At 37.3% G+C, this 18,099-nt stretch overlaps 1 protein-coding gene across 4 annotated transcripts in view; it reads left to right on the top strand.

Moving 5' to 3' along the window:
- grik2 (glutamate receptor, ionotropic, kainate 2) overlaps positions 1-18,099 on the top strand; it is a 132,145-nt gene that overhangs the window by 45,668 nt on the left and 68,378 nt on the right. For all 4 annotated transcript variants that reach the window (XM_083551049.1, XM_083551048.1, XM_083551051.1 and 1 more), the window contains exons 4-7: positions 229-486; positions 4,621-4,802; positions 7,710-7,763; positions 12,217-12,390. In XM_083551049.1, the coding sequence (XP_083407175.1) occupies positions 229-486; positions 4,621-4,802; positions 7,710-7,763; positions 12,217-12,390 (668 nt within the window). The remainder of the gene's footprint in view (positions 1-228; positions 487-4,620; positions 4,803-7,709; positions 7,764-12,216; positions 12,391-18,099) is intronic.

Raw genomic sequence — 18,099 nt, 5'->3', positions numbered from 1 at the left:
TATTGTAAATATATACATTTTATATGTGTATGCATAGAAACATGCAGTAATTACACCGTTTGTAAATTTTACAGTATACATTTATTGTTGGAGTGTCAGCGTCATTAAAATATAGAGTTGTTAGAATAATAGTAAATAATATGAGACTGTACACATTAGAATTTTGTTCAAAATTAATGTTATTTTTTCAATTTTTGACAATTCTTAAGTGTTCTATTCCTTCCCTAGCCTGTGATCAACTCTCTCTGGGAGTGGCAGCCATTTTTGGCCCTTCTCACAGTTCTTCAGCCAATGCAGTGCAGTCCATCTGCAACGCACTGGGGGTGCCACACATCCAGACTAAATGGAAGCACCAAGTGTCAGACAACCGTGACTCATTCTACGTCAGCCTCTACCCTGACTTCTCCTCCCTCAGCAGGGCCATCCTAGACCTGGTGCACTTTTTCAAGTGGAGGATGGTCACTGTGGTGTATGATGACAGCACAGGTGAGAATTTCTCATTTGTATCCCGTGCACAGTGTAGCCCTTGTCCTCTGCAATCTCTTGAGCGGCTTTATCGCTCTCAAACCTGCATCTGACCTACAGCATGGGTTTTAAAATGTTTCTTTGGTTTTTGTCTGATCTTTGGTGTAGCCAAAGCCCTAGGATGCCAGGTCCTGTTATAACAGCAGGTGCATATACCTCAGCAGTCAGGCTACATGCGCCATATGCCAGGGTTCAGCTTAGTAGCCAGCAGACGGGACATCCTGCCAGCTTTCCTGGAGTGTATATACAGGATTTCTCTGAGCTCCCTGTTGTGTGTAGCCTACAGCCACTGTGCAATTCAGCGCTCTCATTACATATGCACTTTAAAATCGGTCTGCTTGTTTAACATTGCGAACTTCTATAACATGCTGTCCAACTTGTCCAGAGGTGGAAATGTAAGGTCACATTGCCTATGGCATTGAGTTTTGCTGCAGGCACTGAGGTCCCTTGGCAGAGTCTGAACTTCAAGATAGAATTGATCACTGTGTTTTTCAATGCTTGGATTAATTAAGAGATAAATGGACACGGCCAGCTTTCACCGGGGTTAATAGCGCCTTGATTTTCTGTCACAAGTCTTAGATATGTGAGCGTAACACCACCTGAGGACCAAAAACAAGAGACACTTTTGCTGATATGTAGTGAAACAGGAGCCTTTGACTTCGATAGGGAAATAATAAAGATGTGCCTGGCTGGTTGCATGGATGAGTTCACTTGTAATTAGGATTCATGAATTACGTATGTTTACTGCTTGATTAATAGCTCATTCAAGCATAATGGTTAACCATGAACAAACGCCCAAACAAGCAGATCAATAGTCATTATTGCATTCAACTAATGTCTCGACTGTATTGGAGAAGCAGGGCAGGAAGGCCTCGTCTCAGCCTGTTAGTTCTGCTGTGTATGAGAGATTCCTGAATTTAAATGTAGTCATACATGAGACAGAGAAGTGGAAGGAAATGACCCTTTTCATCCTTTATGTTCTTCTTATCAAGGCAGTAAAGAGGAACACTTCCCAAACCACATGAGCCTTCTATCAGACCTTTGACTGGCAATATTACATATATTAAAAAGCTGTTTTAGAAATGTATCATGCAAAAGAATTTCTTGTAATAAACTGAGGTTCTTTCTATGAGCGAAAATATCACTACAGGCCAGAACAATAAGATAGAATTGGCTATACAAACTGCACAGTGGTCGACGTTTTACCTCAGCAGAAAGGTAATTTACTGTGTGCCCAAAGCATGCAATTCCTTTATATATACATTGACCAATATCAATAACTTTTTTACAGTTAAATCGTGTACAGGTCAGTACAGACTACAGACAAACAATAATTATTTTTTTTACTAATGAAAGAGTTTGATTATGCTTCTGTAGCCATAGTGGAGTTGAATTATAATGTTATCCGGAATGTTTTGAAGCACTTGTGTGTTTACACTATGGTATACGGTACATTGTATAATTTAAATAACTAAACAAAAAAAAAAGATTCAACACAAATCTTTAAAAAAAAAAAAAAATCATGTAAATTATACACACTTCTGACATATTATACACACTTCTGATATATTATACACACTTCTGACCATAATCCCTTCATACTGCAGTTTGACAGGTGATAGAAAGTCAGATTTTGTGATAAAGTGATGGGTAATATGTAAGACTTTGTGATGACCAGATTTACTTTAGGTTTCAGAACATGCAGGGAAAGCATTACGTAACTAAATGGAAATACTTCACAGAGTGTGTATGTGTGTGTGTGTGTGTTTTTTCCACACACCTACGCTTACATAGGCTAAAGCTGAGTGTTTGAAATATACTTCAAGCTTGAGGCAAGAGCTTGAATTGAGACAAGCACTGCTGGAGTGCACCCAGTATCTCCTAGGACCCCTTCAGTAATCTGTTTCAATTTGATCTGTGTGAGTGCACCAAACCAGCGGCGCCATTCACAGTAATGAAGGAGCTAGCCCATCATATGCTTGGCTAGTGTTCCCTAGATTGTTTAGAGCATCACGCTGCCATTTTTCCTAAGTGGCATTGTAATTTAAGGCTTCTACATTTGTGTTCTAATAAGTGCTTTGATGATTTCATCTCTTATAAAAGAGTCATTTTCGCAAATGCTCATAATGACATTTTAATGAACATTTCCACAATTTGTGGTTTCTCTGCTCGCTTGTTAAATACAGCCTTGCCGTAGTTTTTTTTCTAAATCAGCATTATACCAAAAATAAGATGATGCCAATTTTAATTAATGCTAAAAGCCCATGCTAAAGCAAAATGTCCTTGAACGAGTTACTTTGGTGTGAAGATGGTCTAATTAGATGTCGACGTCTTATATTAAAACGACAGCACCCTGTGATAGTACCAGCAGTGCATCTGGTATCTAGGTATGTTTACAAAGTGTTTTAGCATGCACCAGGCATGACGCTGCAACACAGTTGTTGTTCTAGACACGCTTAATGACTTGTGGTTGGGCTCACCACTCCAGCCGAGCCAGCAGTGTGGTGGAAATTCTCTTCACCCTCATGTGCAGCCGACTTCTCATTTTCGACTCTTGTGCTACTAAATGTGAAAATGGGAATGAAAAATTACTAAGAGAATGCATGCGTGCATGTGTGTAATTTGCAGAAAGTAGAAAATGCCTCTGCCCTTCACGCTGACTATTAAAACCTGTGACCGGAAACTTGCTTTAATCCGCCTGCAATTTGTTCAACACATTTAATTGAACTTAAATAAGCCTGCCCATGCAGCAAGGGCTGCCTTCACATCTGACTTGTATGTCTGCAGCTCTCTGAGACAGACTAGCATTCACTGTTTCTGGAATATTTAAGACTGTAACTCAAGTGCTGTGATCAACTCCAACGTTTGCTCATTTGCACCCATTAAAGTATTTTCTACGGTGGTGGTTCTGTCAAGCATTGTTTAAGGTACCTTGACAGGGAACACTGAAGCAATTATGCCTCTTAACATACATTTATCAACACATTGTGTATAAATATTATGGAGGCATCTACTAAAGACGGCAAAGGGATTCAATGCATTCTTTTATTTATAACCTGACATTATGCATTTAATGACTGGTGGCTGAAATTGTTTCACAAAATCTTCCTCTACTTTCTATTATTATAATAACTACTATAATATCTATTTAAATGCTTATATACAGTAATAATCCAATCGATCATTCATTTTATTGTGCTTGTGTCTCTGTGGGTTGTTAAGGAGATTAATTTACATTTATTTCAATAACTGCTTGCTTCCGATCATAACCACAGTGCAGTAGATCTTCCCTGCCTTGCTGCCGCATACACACAGTCAAACATGCATATTATTTTCATTTGAATGAACAGTTCAATTGGAAAAGGTGTCCATGTTAGCATTTTGATTAAATTGCACTACAAGTGGAACAGCATAAGTAACAGTTTGGTGAGTTGGCTCTCAATTCTTACCTTAAAAAGTAGACCTAGATGTGACCAAGCTTAAACCAGTAGTACTGTAGCATTAAAAGAAAGCTTCAGTGTACCTTGGCATACTACAGATGTTAAGTCTCTCAAGAACTAGTCTCTGAATTCTAAAAGTCTCTAAGGTGTAGGCTGTGGATTGACAGGATGGTTTGAAATCAAAGACCAGTCCAGAAAATATGCAGAACAGGACTGCATGAGAGAAAAAAAGGCAGAGACAAAGACAGAGCGCAACAGACAAAGAAGGGGAATGAGAGTATAGCAGGCGTAAAAATTTAGAGAGGGATAGATTTCATTAAAATTAAACTCATATTAGACATCCATTTATGGGGCCTCCTTATCTTCTTCTAATTAAAGTGAAAGAAATCAAATGAATGCAGAGTATAATTTCAATTATTCTAGATCCATATTTGTAATGTGTATGTCGAAACTCTGAGCCAAGTCTGAATGATAGTGAAAATTGTACGAGTTATGCATTAACAAAATCTCATTTCTCTCAGACTTTGTTAGTAGCAGTGTTACTAATGAGCTCTCTCTCTCTCTCTCTCTCTCTCTCTCTCTCTCTCTCTCTTCTTCTTCTTCTTCTTCTTTATCTCACTCTGGCTCTGTTATATTTTGTCTCTCTTTCTTTCAGGTCTTATCCGGTTACAGGAGCTCATTAAGGCACCCTCTCGTTACAATATCCGGTTAAAAATCCGTCAGCTGCCATCAGAGACAAAAGACACCAAGCCCCTTCTTAAGGAGATGAAGCGAGGGAAAGAGTTTCATGTGATCTTTGATTGTGGCCATGAGATGGCTGCTACCATTCTCAAACAGGTAAGCTTCATGCTCATTAGTCCAATTCTTCTAATGCTTTATTTTCAATACATATCAATATTACAATTGTCTATTTTTCAGAAAGCTTCTCTACAAGCAATATTAATAAGACAATAAATATAATCATGATTCACCCTTACAGCAGCATTTCTAATACATTTTTGAATACAAACATTGTAATGAAGGTTTACAAATTTATTTAAACCATTTGTGATTCTAACAAGAAATAATTTGCTCTAAACCATTTTTGTTAAGTGGATTAAAACCGTCATTGCTGGCAGTAATTCTTGCTGATGTTTGTGAATTATTATAGTAAACATGAATGAGGCTCAGTCATCCTCTAAATTAGACTACTGGCCATGTGGCATGGTGAAACCCCTTGGCATGCTTTGAGCCCTCCGCTGAGGCCAGGATGACCAACCTGGAATCAAGATGCAATGGACTTTCACTATTCAACATTAAAATGAGGATGTGGCCAGTTGTGTTCTCTCTGGGATCCTGCTCACAGATGGCACACAGTCAGAATTTCGCATAGCTAAGCAGTGTGCTAAGCATGTGAAGCAAATATGGGGCAATAATGTGCGTTATATGAAATCCTGGCAGTTATTTTTTTCCTTTGTGAGAGATTTTTTAATATGCTTTGACTGCTGAACTATTGTCCCAAAGCCATATGGCTTAAAGGGTGGGGACAATAAGTCTTAGGTATAGAGGCAGTTTGTCTCATGATGTATGGTACTTACTTATTGTAAAGGTCTACAGTAGAGAGTTTTTATGGAGTTGTGCTCCAATCATATGCATAAAATAGCTTTTCCATTTTGTATGCTTACCATAATGTACATTCAATTTGGAGATCATTTTCAACCAGCACTCTGGGGAATAATGGCTAGAATGTAAAATGATAAGTGGGTAGGTATTACATTTGTGAAAGCCTCTTTATGACATTTATGTGTCAGCATGTTAAAATGAAAGTTTAATATCAGATACATATTTGTTGCTTGTACACATGTTGATTGAAAGGGTTCCATTTATATATGTTACTTAAAAGATTGCACGCATGTTTCTAAGCTTTATTTTGCATTCATATTGGGTTTTGAAAAGTCTATAGGCTGTTATACATGCCACAAAATTACATAAAAGGTCTACAGCTTTCATACATGCCACACAATTACATATAATAAATATGCCACAGGTTTCACACTTCTGGAAGTAGCTGAACTTGCCACGGCTATTGGAAACATGCAGCACATGCAGAAGCCTTATTTACATATTGCCCAACACGTTATACTCGAATATTGTGAATTGCGGCTTCCCTAATGAATAATTATTTAATGGTGTATGCAGACATTAACAGTGTTGTGCTCTATCATTAACTACATTTAACTTACATTCTAAATATGTTTGTGTCATTTAACTGTGTATTGATAAAGATTATTATAAAGTGTAACACATTATTTTCTTGCCTTTCAAATGTAGACTTTTATGCATTTATATTGCACCAATAACTGGATTAAAGTGTATCAGATTGCACATTAGTGATCTTTATTTCAGATCTTAGTAAAATAAAAAGGTGTACTAGAATATGCCGGATTAAATATTGATTTCTGTGGCTGTAGGAAACTGCATTCATTTGTGCTCGGCTGAAATGACATGACGCTGGTGGTGTTTAATCAACATACTGAGTGTTAGTCCAACACTAAGGATTTTGTTGTGCATACTGCTGATGATATGAATGTTGCTTTCTGTGTATAAAAGTGTCCCCACCATCAGCCACAATTGTCTCCTGGAGTTTTTGCATTCCACCTGGACACTTAGCCGTGTGACACAAGCCGCAATTACTTTCCTGACCTGAGCCATTCTATTCGCCCTCGCCTTTTTCTCACTGTAATAATAATCTGTGATTCATAATCTGTTCAGTGGTCTGTGCTGATGTAGCACTCACCTGCTCATCTACAAGTGCTGGTTTATGCTGCATGGCACAGAGCCAGACCGGTTAATGGCAACCCTACACCAACACAGTCCAGGATTGCACCCACTCTAACGGCAATGGCGATGAGTGCACCACTAACATTTCCATTTGCGTTGGTGCAAAAAAGGAGGGCAGCTTTAGCCCACTTGTGTTCATTGCTGTCGTTACAGGCAGCTGCTCATTCTGACTGTAGCCTCCTGAATTTTTCATGCTGCCCCCAAGAGGCACGCTGATGAACTGAATGATTGGAACAGATCAGACACTTAAACTCGCCGATTGTTGCTGTATCATTCCTCAGCACAACAGCTTGGCCCACGTGCTAATTAGCATTATGGATTGAGCCATCTATCTGTCTGTGAGGGATGCTAGCAAAATGCAGGTTTGTGTTGGAGAGTAAACCTGAGAGCTCGTTATCATTATGGAGACATACTGAAGAAGAGCCAAATCAAATCCCATCTGCTCGGTTGTTAGATTACTCAGTCCCAGAACTCGCTGACTGTAAACAGGAAATCCACACTCATACCTCATGCATTTCAGCTGCTCTACTCTGTAAATGAAAGAAAAAAAAGCATTTGTTACTGGAAACTGAAGTCATTACGAGGAGGTGAGTGTTCTGGAGGGACAGGAAAGAGACTATGTGCTTCAAAGGATAGAAGACAGACATTAGTTCTTCTGATGCTGGATTAAATCATGCTTTGGTACAATACTGCAATACAAAACACTTGCTGTATTTTACATTGTGATTACCCTGTAATGAATTCTTTCTGATTTATACCATAGCAGCACCATCGCTGTAGTATTCAAATAACATCTCTCTCTCTCTCTCTCTCTCTCTCTCTCTCTCTCTCTCTCTCTCTCTCTCTCTCTCTCTCTCTCTCTCTCTCTCTCTTAATCTCCCTCTTTCTATCTTCCTCTTTCTATCTCTCTCTGTCTGCTTTCAGGCTCTTGCTATGGGGATGATGACAGAGTATTACCACTATATTTTTACTACACTGGTAAGAAGCAGTCTGTTTACACAATTAAATGTATTCAATGTATTTAACATTATTCATATTTGCATTTCTGTTCAAATGTTTGGAATCTCCTGCTTACAGAATAGTTTTCTTCATTTTGACTATTTTACTATTATATATATATATATATATATATATATATATATATATATATATAAAAATAAATTTTTTTATTTTATTTTTTTTATAAAAACACTATTTTACTATAAGCTATTTTATATCATTACAATTCTTAACAGTGAGTTTTACACACTGTTCACTTTTACGATCTTCCTAACCAGCTTTAGAAGTTGCCTTACCCTAGCAATTTGTTAACAATGTTCTCATTAAAAACCCTAATAAGAAATACATTTTGATTCAGAAATAAATGTATACACATGCTTTAACTTTGGGGAAATATTAAACCTGTCAAAAATGTTTTTTTTTTTTTTTACTAGCGTCTTTACATTTAAAAAAATGCCAGACATTAAAGTGTACAGGGAACAGGGCTATTATGATAAAAGATGAAAGTGTTAGTGAAATACAGTATATGCTGTTCAAGAAATCTTAATATGTAACATAAATTGTCATGATAATATCTGACAAAGAGGAAATGATGGGAAAAAACCTTGGCTAAGATTAAAATGAGAACAATAAAAACCAAACAATACAGCTCTCACATCCAGGAGGAGAGTGATATGAAAATGAGTGATGTGACTGTGTCACACAGTTTCTCAAATGAAGTGCAGACGTGTTCCTTTTTAACATAATCCATTACACTTTTATATCCGATTGCACACTACACTGGCTATCAGCTTCTGTTATGAGCCACTTTCAGACAAATGATCAACTTTTGATTTTTATTGTAAATGAATGAGCAGTGAGAAATTGCATCATGTAATGAAGTTTTGATCTGAGAATCTCATGAGAAAGTCCTGAAGATTCTTATAATCCTTGTCTGAGTGATGCATGGTTATGTGTCTGGGTAGTCAAGTAAATATGACCAAGAACTGCATTTATCAGATTTATCTGTTAGGGTCTAATGACAAAAATCTGATTTTGTATACTGTCTCGGAATGATTTGAGAATGCCAGCATTCAAAATGTGTAAACATCATTTAAATGCAAAAAACAAAAAAAACAAAGCAACAACCCCCCCCCCCCCCCCCCCCCCCCCGAATATAAAAGGGTTTTGATGTGCATGCTCACTAATGTGTAAAAAAAGATGTTAAATATAGCAAAGTTATAGCTTTGTGCTGCAAAAACCATTAACTATTTGTGTTTGAGTGAATGAGACATCTGTGCAAATTTACAGGGAGAACTGGCATTACATAAAATGTTTTTTTGCTAATTTCTTTATGATGTGCATACCCATTAGTGTTCATTGTGCAACATTATAAGACATCTGTAATGCTACTATAAGCTTTACAGACAAACAGATGCTATCTTAATTGTCAGTGACAATCCTCTGCTCACAGAAAAAAATGATTAGCCTTTCCTAGCTTGTAAAATGCTTGTTTCAAAATAAAAGATTTTGCAAAAAAATATGTGGACTATCACACCCTTATTTGGGTTATCCTCAAAGAGTTGTGCAGGATTATCTAGAATGTCTTTGTACGCTGAAAATAAAAGAAACATGTGATCAGTCAGATTTAAGAGAACATATCTCTGGTTTTTATGATTTCAAAACAAAACATGCTTTCATTGCTTATAGAAACTTTAAGCTTGTAATGACTAGTTTGAAAGTAGAATGAGCGTGATCAGTTCACATAGCATTAATGTACAGTAGACCATGAACTCGTTTGGTCTGCACAGTGTCCTGACCTCAACCTTACTGAACATCTCTGAGATTACCTGGAATGCAGTCTGCACCCCAGTCCTTTTTTTCTAACATCAGAGCCTAAACTTACTCATGTTCTTATGGCTGAATGAGCAAAACACCATCTCCAGACACTAAAATCTAGTGGAGGTAAACAGTGGAGGTTATTAAAATAGCTAAAGGGGGAAAATGGACCTCTACATTACTGCTCGTGACTTTGGAAAGGGTCGTTCAACAAGCACAATCAGGTTAGGGTGGACAAATGCTATCATTTAGCATTCTCAATTGCTTAGCAGTGCTTTATTTATGGGATGGAATGTGACAGAAGAAGTCTCTCCCTTAAATTCTCCATTACTATTTTATATACTTATTGCTATACATATGCGTTTTGTTTGCACATTTGTCATAATGTTGAGGGGAGCTAAACACACACACACACACACACACACACACACACACACACACACACACACACACACACACACACACACACACACACACACACACACACACACACTCTTTGTTATGAGGTAGTTTCTATTTAGATATTTTAAACCTCAGACAATTTGCTGTCCAGCACAATGCTAAAAATAAAATAAAATAATAAATAAATAAATAATAATTAAAAAAAATTATTATACATATATATATATATATATATATATATATATATATATATATATATATATATATACATATATATATATATATATATATATATATATATATATATATATATATATATACATATATATATATATATATATATATATACATATATATATATATATATATATATATATATATATATATATAAAATAATTAATAAAAAAAATATTTATATATATATATATATATATATATATATATATATATATATATATATATATATATATATATATATATATATATATATATAATAATAGTTGCATTGTCTAGCTGGGAATAGATATAATATTTTAGCCCTCTCATCTAACATTACAACCAGCCATCACTGTACAAGACACAAGACACAAGACACATGATGTTCTGTTGTATCGGTGTAACTTTCGATTAAAAAAGACTCAAGCCACTGATGTGAAGTAGCTACAAAGGCAGAGAAGAAGAGAGATTAGAGAACACTATGCTGATATCCAGTTCTTGTGTAACTGACATGGCCCTTGGCCTAGTTCAGAGAGCTCTTCCCTGCCTGAAAATTTGACAAGTACTCTTGCTCCCTGTCTCCATCTTCCCATATCTTCCCTAATCTTCTCTCCACTCTTCTCTCTTTCATTTTCCTTCCTGCCCTATTTTCATGACTTAGACATTATTAAAATTAAATTTTGATTAAGGCCATATCTCACACATATATCTGCGACAAGGCTGCACTTGCCAATTCTCTGCGCTGCCCGTTTTCTAGGCAAATTAAAACCCTCCAAACCTTCTGACTTGCACTGATTATGAAATTTATCCTCCGGAATAACAACAATGCATTTACCTGCTTTCATTTTATGTGAAAGAAACAACACAAGATAAAAAAAAGCACAATAATTTATTACACATTAACAGTCATATTTTAAAAAATAATAACAATAAAAAAAGAGAAAGAAAGTATATGATTGATGATTGAACATGTCTGACAGCAGAATAATTAGTTTTGCCAATAGAGAGCTTGGCAGATAGAAAACGTAGAACTGTGAGCTTAATTCACCCAACAGAGTGAACAACCGTGCTACAGAGAGGCTGCATATGGACTCCATTTTCTGCCAGATTTTCTTCCCCTAACCGCTATCAGTTCTCCGTCTGTGCATGTGAAAGTGAAAGACAGACAGACAGACAGACAGACAGACAGACAGACAGACAGACAGACAGACAGACAGACAGACAGACAGACAGACAGACAGATAGATAGATAGATAGATAGTTGGTTGATAGATAGATAGATAAATAGAAAGAGAGAGAGAGAGAGAGAGAGAGAGAGAGAGAGAGAGAGAGAGAGAGAGAGAGAGAGAGAGAGAGAAAGAGAGAGAGAGAGAAGGAAGACAGAGAATGGTGCATGAAATATTAAATAATAAGGTCACATAGACAAACATCTACTAAGTCATCCTCTGTACAGTTACATCTTTAGTAACATTAGAATATATTAAGGGAACAGCCCAATGCCACTTCCTTTATCTATAACTGTTTTGTCCTCCAAAAAGAACATATCTCTATTTCTATTCAGATTTAAAGTGTGAGTGGCCATTAAAGAAAACAAAAGATATGCATGAGTCTGTTTTTATACTTTTCATTCCATTTCCACTATTATTTTTGTTTGCACCTTCCTGTGACATTTTCTACTAGTGCAGTGCAGAGACCTCCTGCTTGTGTGATTTCTTTTTGTTTTTTGCAGGGATCCCATTGCCAATACACACCTCTAGTTGTAACCAGATGCTCCATGAACATTTCTGGAAAGCCTTGTCAAACAAACAGACAAACAAAGAAAAAAAACAAAAACAAAAACAAAAAACATTCTTATGTGTATTGTATCTGTTTAGAACTCATTCTGCGGTTTTTTTTTTGGTCACTAATTTATACTGTAAATATAAATGACATCACGGCATTTTGGTCAAAATAACCCAATATATTATTAAGTGTAATTTTTCACATTTCCCTGCAGGATCTGTTTGCGCTGGACGTGGAGCCGTACCGCTACAGTGGTGTGAACATGTCAGGGTTCCGTATTTTAAACACAGAGAACAGCCAGGTGTCCTCCATCATTGAAAAGTGGTCCATGGAGCGCCTGCAAGCCCCTCCCAAACCCGACTCTGGGTTATTAGACGGCTTTATGACGGTAAGGCAGAGGTTATCATGTTCCATTGTTCTTTTTAGAAGTAGCTTTTTGCTAATTCAGGCACTTTTATGACAATTACGTATTGGATTCTGTATTGTTTGCATTGTCAAATCATATTCTCTAAACGAGTTGTGCAGTTGAATGCGAAGGGAAATCAATTGAGGAAATAGTAGTAGTCTTTATTGTATAATTGATGCTGAGGCCTCTGATGCAATAAGCGGTTTTGCCGTGAAACACAGCATTTCCCCGAGGACCCGAATGCACAAACTACGGGGGTGTGCTGAATTCTGAACCTTGTGTGATAAGCAGGGCCTCTGCCTCGATGATCTAAACGCTGTCTGATAGCAGCATGCTGGCAATAATGACTTCTCCACAGCTCTCACTCAACACTGCCTCTCTGATCTGGGAACAGTGCCAAACCCTGAACTCACAAGAGACACGGAGAGAGGAAAAACAGAGAAAATCTGCCAACAAGACTGCTGTAGGTTATAAAACAGTGACACGGCTTACAGAAGTGTGGAAGACCTTTCTGTTTGGATTGTGCTTGTTCGTCTAAATTGATAAGGCTTTGATTGCGTGCTTTGATGTCGACACAGTGAGAGATGGCAGTATTGAGATTTAACAAGTGAAAGTTGCAATAAAGTAAATTTTCTCTTGACATTTTTAAACACAGTCAATTAACAACTGAAAGGGTATGGATTAGCTGACTCAGTCCCCGGGAAACATATGTATACACACAAACACACACACACACACACACACACACACACACACACACACACACACACACACACACACACACACACACACACACACACACGCACACACACACACGCACAAACATTTGTCTTACTCTCCTTCTGGGGACTTTCAGCAGGGATAATTATTCACACAGCTAATTAATGTTATACCACACCATAAATCTAACTCTAACCTTAACCTCAGTTGCCTGAAGGAAATATTTGAACTATTCCTGTTTTATAACCAACAGTTACAGGTTTATTAAATAAAACTATCCTCTCATGAGGATCATCCAAATGTTCCCATGAGGTCAAAACAGTCAGATATTTCCCCTATAGATTGACGAGTTGGTATCTACTTAGATGTAAATACATGTGCCCGAACACACACATAATCACGCATTGAGTAATTCTACTTTATTGAGCAATCAGTCTTTACTTGTCTGTACAGAAGAAAGCTAAAATCACTTACAATGTTTTCTTGCTCATAGATCTTAGTTTTTTTTTTCTTTTTTCAATTAAAACATTGGTTTGTCTGATTCTTCTACTTTTATTTCTATGAGTTCAATGGGATAGCAATAGGAAATAATGGTATGTGCAGTTGAAGGTGAGAATTGATTAATTACACAAATGAGAGTCAGACAGTGGCTAATGCATATCGACACGCTGAAAGGTTCTGTAAACATTTGATTGACAGCTTCATTTGTTTGAGTATTTATTGTCCTGTATGCTTGAGTACCGGCCTGCCGCAGTGCAACTTATGGACCAAAGATAATGACAAATCACTTCTAGTGGAAACAAAGAGTCAGGAATTTTTGCGATGGATTAATTTCTGTGTGAGAGTACAGTGAACAGCCCTGTGAGGCGTGTGAGTATGTAGACTGCGCAGGGATTTCAGGATGCCAAGGAATTTAGAAAGGCTTTTATGACTTCCCACTTGGTGTGCCACATTTGTCATTAATTTATGTTTATTTGTGCTTTGATCAACCCACAATTCTGCAATCTGCTCCTTTGTTTGTTGAAGGCAAAGAGATTTTTGTTGTCCTGAAAAAAGGCTGTTTCCAAAAGTTGCTTGTGAGTGCTGCTTATGAAATCCATTTCTCCACCTTTTCTCATTGTTCATAATTAATCTTCCTTTGGAGAAACCCTGCCCCAAGTCAAGGCTTAACATGCATAATGAAAATGACCTAACAAGCTCCTCAGGCTTATTAGCATAATTTCTCTCTTTACTAATTACTTTAGCTTCTGTTTGATTTACTTTGAGAGAGTTAATCTTTGGCAGATCTGGAAAACACTCAGGGATCGAGTCCTCAGTCATTTTTACTCTGAAGCCTTCTTAGAAAGAGAGAAAAAGCAAGCAATCAAAAACAAGTTATCGAATCAACCAGTCAAGGAACAAAAAGACAATACATAAAGATCCAGCTCAAGAGCTTCAGTGAATTTTTACATTGACCATTATAGATGTGATATCTATGACTTTGATTGTGGAATGGAAGATCATATAGGATTTTTAAATGATAACAACCACACACTTTTTTATTCTGATTTTGTTGTGGCCACTAACACAAGCTCCTAACCTGTGTCTGAAACTGTGCAGTGCAGTGCAGTGGTTGGATGAACTTGCAGAGAAAATGAGAGAGTTGAAATTGCTGTAAGATTCAGAGATGGATATGGAACTGCCTTACTAGTCTCGAAAGTCCTCAGCTCAGCCGACCGTCACAGTGTCTCACAGGAGAGCTCTGTGAATGGCAGTGCTTGGTGGGGAGCAAGCTGCACACTGCAGTGTAAGCAGTGACCCTCAGCACAACCAGCCTGACTTTTTCTTCAAGCTAACCCTACCATATAACCCCTGTTCTTCCTGAACCCAACTCAAGCTCTCTAGATCTTTTTTGTCTCAGCTAAACTGTCTGTATGAAACCAGATGGCCATTTTAGCTGCTTCTGCCATCCATTAATATGATCACTTCCCATTCGAACACATCTGCTGTATGGTTGAACTGTTTAATCATAGTCACTAGAGCAGAAATTCTTAAACCCTTTGGTAACCGAGGATCACATTACAATGAAATTAACACCAGATTCCTCCTCTGTACAGATTAATTACTTGAACATGTTTTAAAATTTGTTCAATAAATTTTTGTTGTCTTTTTATTAGAGCAATAGAGCTTACCAGAGAGTTGTTTATTCTTTAATAACACAATTGACAGAACACATCAGATCCAATTTGATATTTGTTATTTTTTTACAGAATGTCTACTTGTTTTTGAGTTTTAGAATTTTGGATTATGTTTAAGATATTTGAACAGGTACTCATTAATGAATGTAGTAATTAATTAAGGGGGATTGTAATGAAAAAGGGATAAAAAGAAACAACGAAAGACCCCTGGCTCAGATTCTGCAATGTGCAGTTAGTGAAAACAGGATGCAAGGGAGAAATACATAAAATACATTATATAAATAAAAAAATCATCATCATGGTTAATATAGCATGGATAGACAGACGGGGCTAAAATTTGAATATCTATAATCAAGAATAAAATATAAGTAAATAAAACTAAACTGTGCATTAAAATAAAAGTTAACATGGGATAGAAATCGAGGGCATAATTCAACGAATCAAATTCTTAGCACAGAAAAGGTGAACACATTAAGGTAATCATCCAACGTCGGGAAATTGAACAAAAACAAATGCACATGACAAACAAAGCTCAAACAGTGAGCTTATTATAATACATACAAAAATGCAGAGGGAGGTGATTTTTGATTTTTGACAGGTTCACGGACACATGGGTGTTCCCGAATTTCATTTAGAGAAAAAACACACTAGAAGTATTAGGTATTCATATTTGTTGGTTTTTAAAAGCAAGATTTAGGTGTTTAAGATTATCATGCATATGAGAGCATCTGAGATATTCTAGATCAGAGTTGCACTTGACGTCTGAAGAAACGCTCCAGAGTGAGTGGGCGAGAGCATGTGGTGTCAGTTTTGGCTGAGGGTTTTCTCTGTAGTAACTTGGCTCCATCTTATGCCAGATCTTGGGTATGTGAAGAAAGCTCCCTAGCTGTTGCTCTGCATGTGAAGCCCATTTAATCCCTTGTTCGTTTGCCTGTTCCTTAGTTTGGTGGCTGAAGAGGTCTGATTTGGAAGGCGGGACTGGACTTTGGCAATGATGTAGCCCACATGCTATGGGAGGTATTTGGGTATGCCTGTTACTGAAGCAGCTGGGCTGGCAGCAACATAGCCTGGGGTGTGCTGTACCACTTCTTCAGATGCCAGGCCAGAGCATTTTGCCATAGGGCAGACCCATGGCTAAAGAATTGGTACACAGCTCTCCAAAACTCTGCCACAGGTCTCATGACACCACTTTCCTAGTGCAAATGCAACCAACATCTTTGTTCTTTAAATTACCTGATGGTGATCCACTTATTGACATTACAGTTGTCAATATGAGTTACTTCTGATAGCCTTGATTGCATGTTGGGTCAGAGTGCATCTTCCCTGTTTGTGCATTCTGGAGCACCTTAAAAATGATCCAATTCTATGACACAAAAAAGGGAAACGGCAGTAATATATTTCCCAGCTTGTGTTTAGCTGTAATTATTTTTTCCTGATTATGGCATTGCAGAATAGATAAGTGCCATCACATGGTGAGGGAGCAGACACATGAGGCACGATTAATGACTCTCAGCCCTCCAGTCTCGCCCAAAGGTTGCTGGCAAGGCAGGTGTCCCTGGAGAAGAGTTAGCCTGTCGACAGAAACCATTATGTTGGTTCTGTGACCAGAGTTAGCTTAGTGCCACCCACCTTCCTCATTTCCTTCTCTACTGTTCTTTTTTTTCCTTTTTTTTTTCTTAGTTTTATAGGCTGCTCACTAAAACCCCCTGTGTTTTGTCGCACTCCCACACTTATATCTTTTAGCTCCTTTTCTCTTTACCAATGAACTAAACAGCCCTTTGTCCTGTTTTAGATCTGAGATTATGATGTGCTCTAAATTGTAATCAATTGTAATTCCGCTTGAATGCAGTATTATGACTTTTTCTTAGCTAATTTTTTTCATCCATTTTCTAAAAAAATAATGTTAATTGCTGAACCCAGTGTCCGGGCATTTTAAGTAGGTTTCTAGGGAGTTGCCAGGGGACATGGTCAACATTAAATCCGGGCAGACTCCGCTCATTTAGTGCCATGAGACAACATCAGAGTGGTTATCCTTTCTAAATGGCTGGAAGGTCCAATTGTTAAGTTACCAACCTTATTCACCACTTCTTAATTTCACCCAAAGAACTAAATAGCTTCACGAATGTCTTTTGAAATGCAGCTCATATTGTCCAAAGTGGAGAATCCTCTTTTACTTCAATATATGACCTGGGGGTGTGCATCAGATGCAGCAGTGTGTTTAAGGCTATTAGTCCTTCTGACACAGCATCTAATTCATGCTGCTGTAGTTTCTGCTAGTTAAGCATTCTGGTAAAGGCTCTATTCAAGTTCTGACTGTCCATGCAAGCAAGCACCCAGTTAAAAGCATGGCCATTTATATGCCTGACAGAACGTGGCACTTTTTTTTTAATTGGAAAAGCTACCTTTAAAGATCTAAAGCTCATTTGTGTCACCCAGTGTGAGATCATACAGTAAAATGGGAGGGGCTAATTAGCCATTCGACTGGCTTGTCATATTCACTCAGCAATAAGAGACTGAGACTGAACTCACAAAAATAGATTTGGATATTGTAGTGGTGGTACACATAAAGGCAATTTACTACTTATTCTCTCTCCATCCTATATTTAGGTTGTATGACTGTGTCCTTTGTATGACCCCTATCTGGGTACTGGATTGTTTGAGTAGACCCAGATGCAAGTTCATTTAAACTGCACTAATTTCATTAATGTGGAATTAATGCAGCGTGCATTTCTATTTAACCATTTATATTAAAAATATAAATAAATAAATATAAAAAAGTGAATAAAAACATTAA

This window comes from Silurus aristotelis, assembly GCF_946808225.1.
Source record: "Silurus aristotelis genome assembly, chromosome: 1".
Lineage (NCBI taxonomy): Eukaryota > Metazoa > Chordata > Actinopteri > Siluriformes > Siluridae > Silurus > Silurus aristotelis.
Note: the sequence above shows the minus strand (reverse complement) of the source record. Positions and strands in the feature narration are given on the sequence as shown.